Source organism: Podarcis filfolensis, assembly GCF_964270895.1.
Source record: "Podarcis filfolensis genome assembly, chromosome: 13".
In the NCBI taxonomy this organism is placed as follows: Eukaryota; Metazoa; Chordata; class Lepidosauria; order Squamata; family Lacertidae; genus Podarcis; species Podarcis filfolensis.
Genome location: NC_139615.1, coordinates 23,489,937 through 23,502,432, shown reverse-complemented (window position 1 = coordinate 23,502,432; position 12,496 = coordinate 23,489,937). Strand labels below are relative to the sequence as shown.

General features: G+C 40.4%; 1 protein-coding gene across 1 annotated transcript; it reads right to left on the bottom strand.

Moving 5' to 3' along the window:
• Positions 1 to 3,819: 3,819 nt before the first annotated feature.
• On the bottom strand, positions 3,820 to 4,794 carry LOC310747412 (olfactory receptor 14A16-like; the record flags this gene model as incomplete). Its single annotated transcript, XM_083581775.1, has 1 exon — positions 3,820 to 4,794. One exon carries the CDS (start codon positions 4,792 to 4,794, stop codon positions 3,820 to 3,822), a length of 975 nt encoding a protein of 324 aa, XP_083437901.1.
• Positions 4,795 to 12,496: the final 7,702 nt, after the last annotated feature.

The following is a 12,496-nucleotide window of genomic DNA, read 5'->3' as shown; positions in this document are numbered from 1 at the left end:
TCTCATCTGCTGAGGATTCAAGTTCTGAATTAACTATTGCAACTATTTTTAAATGGTACACTTATTTTATTTCTCTGAAGAGAAATCAGAGAAATAAGAAGGGAAATAGGTGAACATTATTGAGATAATGCTTTCCAATCAATATAATGAAGTGTAATTATCAAGGCAGTTTTTCAGGTGTTTGTGGTCTTGATGGAAGAATTTAGCTTAACTGTTACTCAAGGGACAGTCTTATGCCTTTGAACTAATTTAGCTGAGCACAATGGACTGTGAAATAATGAGGGGAAATGTACTTTTCTTTTAGAAGTGATGTAATGCTTACAACAAACAGCTACTGAAATATTTGAAGTGTCAATTCCAACCAAATTATTTTATTCAAACCCTTCTTAATTACAGCCATAGATTAATCTCTTCACAAACTTTTCCAGCTTCTGCCTTCAACTGATATTTGAGTACATCAGCAATAAATCTAAATGTATCATGAGTGAAATTTCAGAATGATATAATCCTGAAGGGAGGGGGGGTCTAGACATGGATAACAGATGGCAAACATAAAGGAATATAAGAAAGTGAGAAAAAATGTTGGATAGATACCACAAAACAGGTATCATTGAGTAAGCCCTTTGGATTTGTTATTGCGTGGACAGGCGGAGTCCCCAGATCCCGCGCGGTCCCCCCGTCATGTGGAATAACGACTCAAGACAACGTGCTATGGGATTAAATTGGCCACAACTTTATTAAATTTCAAATGTGGGTAGACCTTGGCTCAGGCATTGGGCGTTCTCCCTCCCCAGTCCCCAGCCGGGGACCTAGGGAGCATCAGGGTTATCCAGTGTGTGTGGGGGGGATGGGCCGGCTCTGGAGAACATATGTTCAAGCAGAGATAGCCGCCCCCGTAACGCCGCCGCCGCAGGGGAGAGCAATGACGACTTTTCGGCGTACGGTCAAAGCCTCCCTTCAGAAAACCCCTTTAACGGGGAACCCTGGTATCGCCGCCGCAAAGAGGAAGATGGACAAAAGGATTCCGCCCAAGGCCTGATACCGCCAAAGTTGTGACGTTTTGCTACGGGAAAGGCGAAACCTGCCAATGCAGGGAAATTCCTTTCCGGCCCTTTAACAGCGACCTTAACGTAGCAGCGCCCGCATACCTGTGAAGAAAAGTTAACCTGCAAAATAAGACATTAACTGAGGGTGGGTAGGGTGGGAGAAGCTCTGGAGCCAAGTGAGGATTCCCAGGTAAGATCCTCCCTCTATTGTGTGGGCAGGTAATCCCTCCCCTACCTGGCCTGGTCTCCTTGGCAACGCTTCCCCCAGGTGGGATTGGACAACTGACTGAGGTAGGCGGAGACCTCCAGGTATCCCACCTGAGGGAAGGCAAAGCCAAGCCTATGCTGTTGGAGCCGCTCCAGATCTAGGGGCTGCACGCGTCCACGCAAAGGGCGCCCCCCGTTTTAAGCGGGGAGCAGTCACTATGCCACACACAGGAAGCTGAGGTCAACGAGAAACAAAGAGTTGAACTGGGCATCAAAGGCAAGGACAACACAGAAACATTCCAGAAGCAGGAATATCTTATTGTTTGAGGAAAGCTCCAGCCCAAACAGGAAATTGTCCAATGCTCCTCCAGCCCAGAAAGACAGCTTCACTTTAAATTATTTTTGGGTGGGTGGTAGAGGAGGAAATGGTTTTTCATTACATCAAAGTATGCACTGTTAATATACAGCAGTATTAGTAATGTTATAATTAATAATAATAATAATAATAATAATAATAATAATAATAATTTATATGCCACCCATCTGACTGAGTTTCCCCAGCCACTCTTGGTGGCTACCAACAAATTAAAACACAGTAAGACATCAGACATAATAACTTCACTATACAGGGCTGCCTTCAGATGTCTTCTAAAAGTCAGATACTTGTTCATTTCCTTGACATCTCACAGGAGGGTGTTCCACAGGGCAGGTGCTACTACTGAGAAGGTCCTCTGCCTGTTTCCCTGTAACTTCACTATTCACAGTGAGGGAACCTCCAGAAGGCCCTCAAAGGTGGACCTCAGTGTCTGGGCTCAACGATGGGGGTGGAGATGCTCCTTCAGATATGTAGGGACAAAGCCATTTAGGGCTTTAAAGATCAGCACCAGCATGTTGAATTGTACTCAGAAATGTACTGGGAGCCGATGTAGATCCTTTAGGACTGGTGTTATATGATCCTGGCAGTTGCTCCCAGTCATCCGTCTATTCCAACACTGGACTCCTGGTATTGATTCAACATCTTTATCAAAGACTTGGATGATGGACTCAAGGGCATCCTGATCAAATTTGCAGATGACACCAAACTGGGAGGGGTGGCTAACACCCCAGAGGACAGGATCACACTTCAAAAGACCTTGACAGATTAGAGAACTGGGCCAAAACAAACAAGATGAATTTTAACAGGGAGAAATGTAAAGTATTGCACTTGGGCAAAAAAAAATGAGAGGCACAAATACAAGATGGGTGACACCTGGCTTGAGAGCAGTACATGTGAAAAGGATCTAGGAGTCTTGGTTGACCACAAACTTGACATGAGCCAACAGTGTGATGCGGCAGCTAAAAAAGCCAATGCAATTCTGGGCTGCATCAATAGGAGTATAGCATCTAGATCAAGGGAAGTAATAGTGCCACTGTATTCTGCTCTGGTCAGACCTCACCTGGAGTACTGTGTCCAGTTCTGGGCACCACAGTTCAGAAGGACACTGACAAACTGGAACGTGTCCAGAGGAGGGCAACCAAAATGGTCAAAGGCCTGGAAACGATGCCTTATGAGGAACGGCTAAGGGAGCTGGGCATGTTTAGCCTGGAGAAGAGGAGGTTAAGGGGTGATATGATAGCCATGTTCAAATATATAAAAGGATGTCACATAGAGGAGGGAGAAAGGTTGTTTTCTGCTGCTCCAGAGAAGTGGACACGGAGCAATGGATCCAAACTACAAGAAAGAAGATTCCACCTAAACATTAGGAAGAACTTCCTGACAGTAAGAGCTGTTCGACAGTGGAATTTGCTGCCAAGGAGTGTGGTGGAGTCTCCTTCTTTGGAGGTCTTTAAGCAGAGGCTTGACAACCATATGTCAGGAGTGCTCTGATGGTGTTTCCTGCTTGGCAGGGGGTTGGACTCGATGGCCCTTGTGGTCTCTTCCAACTCTATGATTCTATGATTTGTATATTATTATATTATATTATTATATTATATTATATTATATTATATTATATTATATTATATTATATTATTATTATACAAAGCAGGAGTAGCCAACATGGTGCCCTCCAGTGAACAAGTAGTCTTAAACCTTTTTAGTCTCAGGACCCACTTTTAACCCAAACATGCACCAGAGGACCCGTTTTTAAAATGTTCAGAATTTGTGTTTAAAACCAAGATGTGTGCCTTACTTATTACAGTTATTATCCAGTTATTATCCAGTGTTAAACCCTCATCGAGTGTAATAAAAAACACCACAGTTTTGTTCCATATACTTTGAACCTCTGATGGGGAGTGAGGGGACACTGGGCAGAGTTCCCTGAACAATAATACCTTGCTGCTGTGAAATCTCAAATGCTACCACAGTCAGTTAATTGTAGACCTCTTCACAAGGGTGAATTTTATCTATTAATGCACCCCAAATACAAGTCATGTTACCCAGCACCCATCTTCAGTGAGGATGTCTCTCTCAGTCTCCTTCAGGTTTTTATTTTATTTTATTAAAAAGATAAATATAGGAAAAGTTTAACCAGCACTTATTTTCCATCAGCTACATTATTAACAAATAATTACAATTTGAGAATTTTCATGAAGGAGCAAATGCTGAAGTGAGCAGTGACAATTGGACAATTGTCTTCCCAGGAGATTTCCAGGCAATCAGTTTCCAGAGTCCTCCTTTGATATCCTTGTTTCGCATGCTATATATTATTGGATTCATCAATGGTGGCACAACACAATAGGCTACAGCAGCAATCAGATCCATCGGCGATGGAATCCTATTGACTGGCCGCATGTAGGCAAAGACACCAAAGAAGTAGAACATGGATAGTACAATTATATGGGGCAGGCAGGTAGAGAAGGCCTTCTGCCTTCCTTGTACAGAGGGGATTCTCATCACTGCTTTAAATATCTGCACATAAGATGCAAGGATGAAAAGGAAGCATCCAAAATATAAACAGCCAGTCAGACCAATAGCTCCAACTTCAAGAATATACAAGTCAGAGCAGGATAGTCTGAGCATCTGTGGTATTTCACAGAAGAACTGGTTGATGACGATGGAGCAGAAGGGACTTGCAAATGTGGCCCCAGTGTGCAATGTTGCTGTTAGAAGGCCGAATGTCCATGCAAAGCATGCCAGTTGAATGCATCTGCCTCTGCTCATTACGGTTTCATAATGCAGTGGATGACAAATGGCAACGTAGCGGTCATAGGCCATGACTGTCAAGAGGAAAAATTCACATGCACCACAGAGAACAAATGAAAATAACTGGACAACACAATGAGCATATAGGATCACTCTAGTCTTCATTAAGGAATTTGTCATGGCTTTGGGGATAGTGGCTGAAATGTATCCAAGGTCAACAATGGATAGATTTAGGACAAAGAAATACATTGGGGTATGGAGGTGGACATTGAGAACTACCGTGGTTATTATGAGAATATTTCCCATTAAGGCAACAAAATATATTATGAGAAACATTATGAAGTTTAGTTTGGGCAGTTCTTGAATCTCAGAGAAACCCACAAGTAGAAAGTATGTTACTGTGCTTGTGTTGGACATTTTCTCCTCAGGAAACTCAGCTACTTCTGGAAAGGAAGATAGCCATGAAGTCATGCAGAAAGTGTTAGACTATTTGGACAGGTGTCCGTGAAGGATTTTTCCTGTCTTTAATTTTTTAGTATAAATAACTCACAATTATTCATCAGTTTTTTTATGGGGAAAGTGAGGGAATTTGAAGAGATGTGAATTAAAGTTGGGTACTTTTGTTAATATGTTAAATGAAACACTGAAAAGAATCATGTGATGAATTTAAAAAGACTAGCAGACTAGGGGGCAATCCTGTGGCAAGATCTACGGGGATGAGCAGTTTAGGATGCTGCAGAGCTCCAACACAGCTCCAGGTCAGCTGGCTGATTCCTTGCTCCTAACTTGGCTCAGTCAAATATAGGCTGGTGTAAATCTTAAGAAGTGGATATTCTTCCAAAGGGCAAAATCCTATGGCTTGATCCTCCAGGATGCATGGAGTTTGGATCCAGCATATGTCCATCTGAGCTGGTAGGTTCCTGGCTCAGTCAGGCTAGCAACTTCTGTAAAATGAAAGGGATTTATGAGAAATTCTACATCCATGAAAAAAGGAACACTACTCAGTTGATTTACACTTAAAGTCATTATGCATTTTACAAATTGTATGTGAATTATCACAAGCTAATGTGTTGCTTTAGATAAGGTGCCTCTTTCACAGAAGGACACATGTGCAATAGCCCTCTCCCTACTTGTCTTTCCCCATCAACTGACATTTAGAGACAGACTTATCTTCCATGAATTTGTCTACTCCCCTTTTTAAAGCCATGCAAGGAGGTGGTCATCTGTACTATGTGAAGAAGTATTTTCCATTGCCTTTTCTGAATCTTCCCACATCCAAAACTGGATAGCCCCAGGTTCAAGTATTATGAAAGATGGAGAAACCTATTTACTTTCTCCACACTATGAATAATTTTATACAGTTCTGTTATGTCCCCCCCCAACTCAGCTTTGTTTCCTAAGTTGAAACTCCTTTCCCTCCCCCATCCAAATATTATAACCAAACCCCAGAGGGTAGTTGTTCCTGAATCTTGAACATTTTGGTTGCCATCTGTTTCAGCATATGAAAACAGGGTGCTGTTTGGTTGAAATAGCAAAGGCATAGCAAAGGAAGACATATTTCTGAAATGGTGTGCTATTGAAGGACACGTAATAATGTAGAATGGGATAAAGAGTGGATGGGGGGATTAACAAATAGCATAATAATTGATTAGAGAGGTAGATAGCAAAGAAAATTGAGAAGTCCAATTGCAGAGTGAGAGAGAAATTGAGAAAACTTACTCTTTTTTCGTTATGATTTTCTTCCATTAGTACATCTTCAGTTTCTCTCTGCGGTGTCTTCATACATAATGTACAGCTTTTGAAGGAAATGTACATCTATAGGTTTGATATCCTTTCTTTCTCTAGCTCTGACCAGAACAAGGGCAGGGGCACTGCACTGGAAGAAGCCATATTAATTTCTCTTATACTATATTTGGTTGTATAAATTGGATCAGAAATGTGTTCCCTGGAGACTGACAAAGCTCAGAAGTGAGATGCTTCTTAGTAATGACAACAACAAGCAAACCGCACACACAGCTTTATTGTGGCCCATAGACCCAAAATACACAGTACAACAATAGAATATACTTATAGTTAATAAGGTGTAAGTTTGACCTTGCTAGCCAACGAGGGAGCTTTTTTTGGCCACTTTTTCTATATGTTTTCATAAACAATTCATAAACCATCAAAAAGTATACAACCAATGTAAGCATTTCCACATAAATCATAGTAAACAAAAAATAATATCAATAACAGCAATACCCCATCCCAAGAGTCTTTTCAGCAGCCTTAGGTGGAGTCAGTCAGGGCCCCAGCCAGGTGGGAAAAGATCTGCAAAGCAAGAAGCAGGTATTCCAGGAATCATGTAACAATTTGTTTCTTTAATGAACTTTATGTTGTAAAGACTCATTGCAACTTCCCTTTTGTTTCAACTTTAAATAATTACATAACATGATTAAAGTTAGTCATTAAGGTGTCATTGGAATCTGTGTAATTTTTATACTAAAATTATTCAGTGTACAGCATTTGCCCAGTTCTTCTTATTCCTGGCTGAGAATCACGTCAAGGTTTGCTTTTCCAGCTGTCATTCATGGTACCTCTATAACCAACAATGGGGACAGAGCACCTCTGCTTCAAGAATTCATTCTGTGTAGGGCACCAATGGACGATTTCCTCAAAAAGCAAATTCCGCCTTCATAAGGATTTTCCTTAGGGCTACAGAAGTGGATAAATTTTCTCTCTATGCCCCCTCTGATCCCCTCAATTCTCAGCTCTTGCTAACTGATGCAATTTGCTTTAAAAAAAAAAAAGTCTGCATGTTAAGTGCAAAGATCATGCAACTTTTGTCCATGCAGCGGAGAATGCACACCCCTTTTCACTGGGTAACTACAAAGGGTTTGTGTATGTGTTAATGGTTAAACTGAAGGGCTTTTCAATTTCCTGACAGATCTGAACTGCAACATCTCAGCTTTATTGAAATTATTAAATACTGTCAAAGAGGAATACAAATGTAGGGCAAATGTTTTCCTTTTTAAAATACATATGCACACTTTCAGAAATTAGAAGATAACTTTACAGGCATAAGATATACATTCACAATATACAGTAGTGGAGAAAGATTACCTAAATGTTAGGGTGATGTGAAGTGGAATCAGATGACCATTTACTATGTGTTGGATTTTGGAAGGAAGGAAGGAGGTGGGGGAAAGGGAATCAGTGAAATACAAATATTTTATACATAATGGATAAAATATGGAATACCCTTTGCCTTGATGGAAAGCTTTCTTCTATCAGATAAATATTTGGAGAAATATTCATTTTGAAGGGCAGCCTTTGGATCCAAAACAATATTTTTGCAAAAGGAAGAATCAGCAAATCGTCCATACAACTAACATTAGTATGACTGTTGTCCCAACAAGATAAAATGTCTGCCTTCAATTAGCAATTTAGAATGACTAAATAAATAAAGAAATAGCAGACTCATGGGTCCGAATCTGGAGTGGGACTCTAGTGAAGCAGAATAGAGGTACTTTAACTATTTGTTAAATTTCCACATCTATTTGCATTAGAAGAAAAACTTCCATTGATATGAATGGGAACATTTATCCCCATAGTCTAGATTGGGAACACAGCAAGGGACAAAAGATTGCAATCTCTCTATTGTCATGCCAAGATTCAAAACCAGACTGGATGTTCATTACTATCTTTTTAAAGAATTCTCTCTCTCTTTTTTTAGATGATCATCTAGTTTTGGCCTTAGGTTCTGTTGAAATCCATGTGACTTGTTAGATATCCAACTTCTTTTTTAACTAAAACATCAGTGGACTGGAATTATACCTGCTCAACTCAAGTTTCTAAATTGACAGCAGATTTCTTTTCTTATGGCAAAACCTCTGAAGTGCTGCTGTTATCTCTTTGTTCCTCATGCTATAAATGATCGGGTTCATGAAAGGAGGGACCATTGAATACAACACTGCAAGCAAGAAATCCAAGCCTGATGAGGCTCTAAAGGTTGTCCCCAAACAGGCATAGATTCCAGTGAAATAGAACAAGGAGAGCACAGCAAAATGGGGCAGGCAGGTAGAAAATGCTTTTTGCCTTCCCTTTGCAGAAGGAATGGCAAACACAGCTCTGAAAATGTGCACATAGGAAATGATTGTGAAACAAAAACAGCTTATACATATCAGAACAGTAAAAACAAGAGCCCCAGTTTCAATGAGATACGAGGAGTTGGAACAGGAAAGCTTTAGAAGCTGTGGGATTTCACAGAAGAACTGGTTGATGTTATTGGAGCAGAAAGGGATGATAAATGTGCAGACAGTGTTCAGTGTTGCATCCAAAAACCCAAAGATCCATGCGCTGGTGGCCATTTTAATACAGACTCCTCTGTTCATTTCTCTCACATAGTTCAGTGGATTGCAGATGGCAACATAACGATCATAGGCCATGACTGTCAAGAGGATGAATTCTGATGCCCCAGCCCAAAAAAAGAAGAAGACCTGAGCCATACATCCATAATATGAAATTCTCTTAGTGTTCATCAGGGAATTAGCCATGGCTTTGGGAACAGTGACTGAGATGAAACCCATATCAATGATGTTTAAATTAACCAGGAAAAAGTACATTGGGGTTTGCAGGTGTTTGTTGAGGGCTACAGCAGTTATCACGAGAATATTTCCAGTCACAGCTGCCAAGTAGATGAGGAAGAAACCCAAAAAGTATATAATGTGCAGCTCCAGAACATCAGAGAATCCTTTTAGCTGGAACTCAGTCACAAAACTATGATTGCTCATTTCTTTCTTGGCAGACTGTAGCCAGCCTAAAGTTAGTAAAGGAAAAAAAACGCTCATTGATACTCTTAATTAATGATTTGAGTCTGCAAGAGGCATGTACAGCTTGGACCCCATGCTTGTCCATCAGTCATAAATAATAGCCCACTAGAGAGTAAGCAAGCCTCCTGCTTTTAACTGCTTGTTCTGGACTGAAAAACTGAATGGCTGTGTGCTATGAAACACCTATGTTGGCAGTACAGCCACAATACAAGACTCTGCTAATTTTAGAGTGCCACAACTTGTGCAGGTTTGGTGTATAAAATATGCACACATATATTATTCTGGTATACACATTTGTAGTTTTAATGAGATGTGAGAAAACAGTCCCAATACTGATTTTTGAGGGGTGGGGTGTCATAGAGTTTCCTGCATATGATTTTATCCTAACAATAAAATCATGGCCTCACAACAGTAATGATGGGTTGGCAACAGTGGTGAAGGTTTCCTCCATTCATGGATGAACTTGGACCTCTTCCTCTTAAAGTCGCCTCCTTATCACAACACAAAGACAAAATTCTGCAGTATCCAATAACCTCCCAGTCTCCATTTCTGGGAGCTTAGAATTGCTCCCTTGGTGTTTCCCATTCTGTACATACAATTCAGAGAAACCACACCATGGACTTTTCTCCCAGAGTACCTTTTGTGATGCTCATTCAGTAAAATGACAGAAATAGTCTAGATTGCCATTATTCAGAATTTTCATGGCAACATATGGGGTAAGCTTTGGTTTCTTCCACTGTGTGGAAAAACTGGAATGTAAAGCTAGTTCCCTAGATAATTAGAGGAAATTCTTTTTTGACAACTTCAGCTCATCATACAATCTGTGTTAGTTCAGTCACAGGTATAAGGTGAATTTTAGCAATCTAACTAGTACATTAGAATCTCAAGCTAAGGACTTCTCAAACCCCAGCCATCCTCTCTTAGATTATTTTCTATTTAACCATGCCAAATATCAAGGATGTGTAACCTGTGTCATTCAGTCAGCCCCAGCCAGAATGGTCAGGGACAATGGAAGTTGCAATCCAGCAACATCTGTAGGGCCATCTATGATCCTATCTAGGGTTTCCATCAATTTTCTCTGAGCTAATGACTTTAGATTAAATTAAAGGAATAAATTATACCCATCTAGACTTTATTATCATCTTCTGAATGCAAAGAACTACTTTCCTTATCCAAGGGAAATCCATCTTACCTTGGATCTGCTGCTTATACACATTTGTTTGGCATATTCCATTCCATTCTCATTCCCATCAGATTATAAAACTGCTTGCACTGTGGATCTGGAAAGTATAGCTGGTGTACTGTCTTGCATATGTGAAAGAAGATTATCCAACATATATTAGGAAAACAGACTATCACGGTGATGCATCCAACAAGAGAAAGGAACAAGATATTATTATTACTATAATTACTGGTTTACTGTATATATTTCTTCTAAGATTTGTACAATTTTCTCATACTTTCAGTGATCTTTCAGTATTTCTCTATTAAGGTCTTTATATTTATGTAACTTTCACAAATTTAACTTGAGAAAGGATCTGTCAATTTATCTTCTATAATGAAATAAATGTGATACTGAAATCATCTACATTGTGCTCCAGGTCTCTGCTTCTGATTTCAAACTACAGTGGAAGTGTGGTTTTTTGGGGGGAAGGAAAATTATATATGCTCCTTCTGAAACAGTACTTAGAGATCCCCCCCCCCAGGAGCTCAGACCAGATTATTTCCAAAGTCCCAAGAGAATGATCATTATGTCTAAATTATTTGAGAGCCAAAGTGAGAAAAACACGTTATGGAATGTCACTGCTTGCAGAGGACAAAGACGAATGTTCAGGATGGAGCTTTCAAATGATCCATCATGAGTGACAGACTCAGCATATTGCTGTCAGATGTGCAGATCGGTCTACAAAGTTATCCTGAACTGCTTAACTTTGAAATGCATTTCAAATGAGCTCAAATATTAAAAAGGGGAGATCCCAGACCATGGTCTGAAGTAATGTGATTAAAAGGCATTGTTGAAGATAATGAGGTCTGGGTCCATCTCATACCTAGATGGAAAACAGCATGGAAATCCTATGTACCACATAATCTTTAGTGTGATCATTGAAGAGTGCCATCCTGAATGAAAGGTGGTGTATAAATGTCAAGGCTTCAGGGGAATCCTATCCCTCCCCTGGCGGCAGCCAAAAAAGCAGATAAAGACGAAAAGTCCTTACCATGTAATTTATTCAGTATTCACAGAGAGACAAAGAATGTAGTCTCTATTCAACGATGACATTGCTCCAAGTAAAGTTCCACTCCCCTACGTGTCCCCTATTCAATGTCACTCCTTCATCAGTTAATCTCAGCTTTCTGCCTCTGAGCTCTCTGTTCTAATACCCTCAATGCCCATCTGGCCTTGGGAGAGGTGGGGTCAGGAATGCTTTCCAAGGACACTGAGTGTGTCAGCTGTCTCTCCCCTGGTGCTTCTCCTTCTTCCTGCTGTTTCTCTTCCAGTATTTCCCAGCTTCTGCCCTCTGCAGCCTCTGAACTATGCCCTTCTGCAAACCACTGTTCTAAATCTATACTGTCCTCTTGTTCTCGGGAAGGTTCAGGAGAAGGGGGGAGGGCACCATTCCTCTTCAGTCCAGTTCCTGACAATAAATGTAATAGTGAAATTAAGAAGATTATGGGAACAGCTTCAGATATTCTTATTCTTCCCTCATTTCTTTTCCAACTGTTCCCTTGTTCCAGATATCCTGCTCCATATATCATTCCAGACATTTCATGTCCTTTGGTTTCTCTACCTTTGGTGAATTCCACCTTTGCCATGTTCAGTTGCTTATGCTCCCTCCCTATGTTCTATTTGGTGCCTTTTTCAATTGGAAAACCTATGATGTACCTGTGACATTGGGGGTGAGATGAGAAGAAGCTATGCAGCTCCTTTCCTCCAGTTGTGCTATCATTGTTATGCCACATCAGCCTGCACCCCACCTCAACTCAACTGGTTCCACTTGCTAGCATGAAAGTAAAAGCTTTGGAGCAAATGAGGGGGATAAATCCATCCCTCTGGTGTCCTCCAGGGATATACATTGAGGTCACCCTTGGGGGGGGGGAATTAATTGCTTTGGGAGGTAGAGAAATGTTCATTTTCACCCACCTTTAAAATGTATGTGTTTACAGTATCTATACTGAGAAATATAATTATAGTTCTGCTGATCTTAAATTTCTGTAGCTTTCAGCAATTTATTGTATTTTCAGTAACCCTCAGATCTATTGTTGTAAATGGATTCATTCTGTGTGTTAAGCAATACCCACATTATTATTTG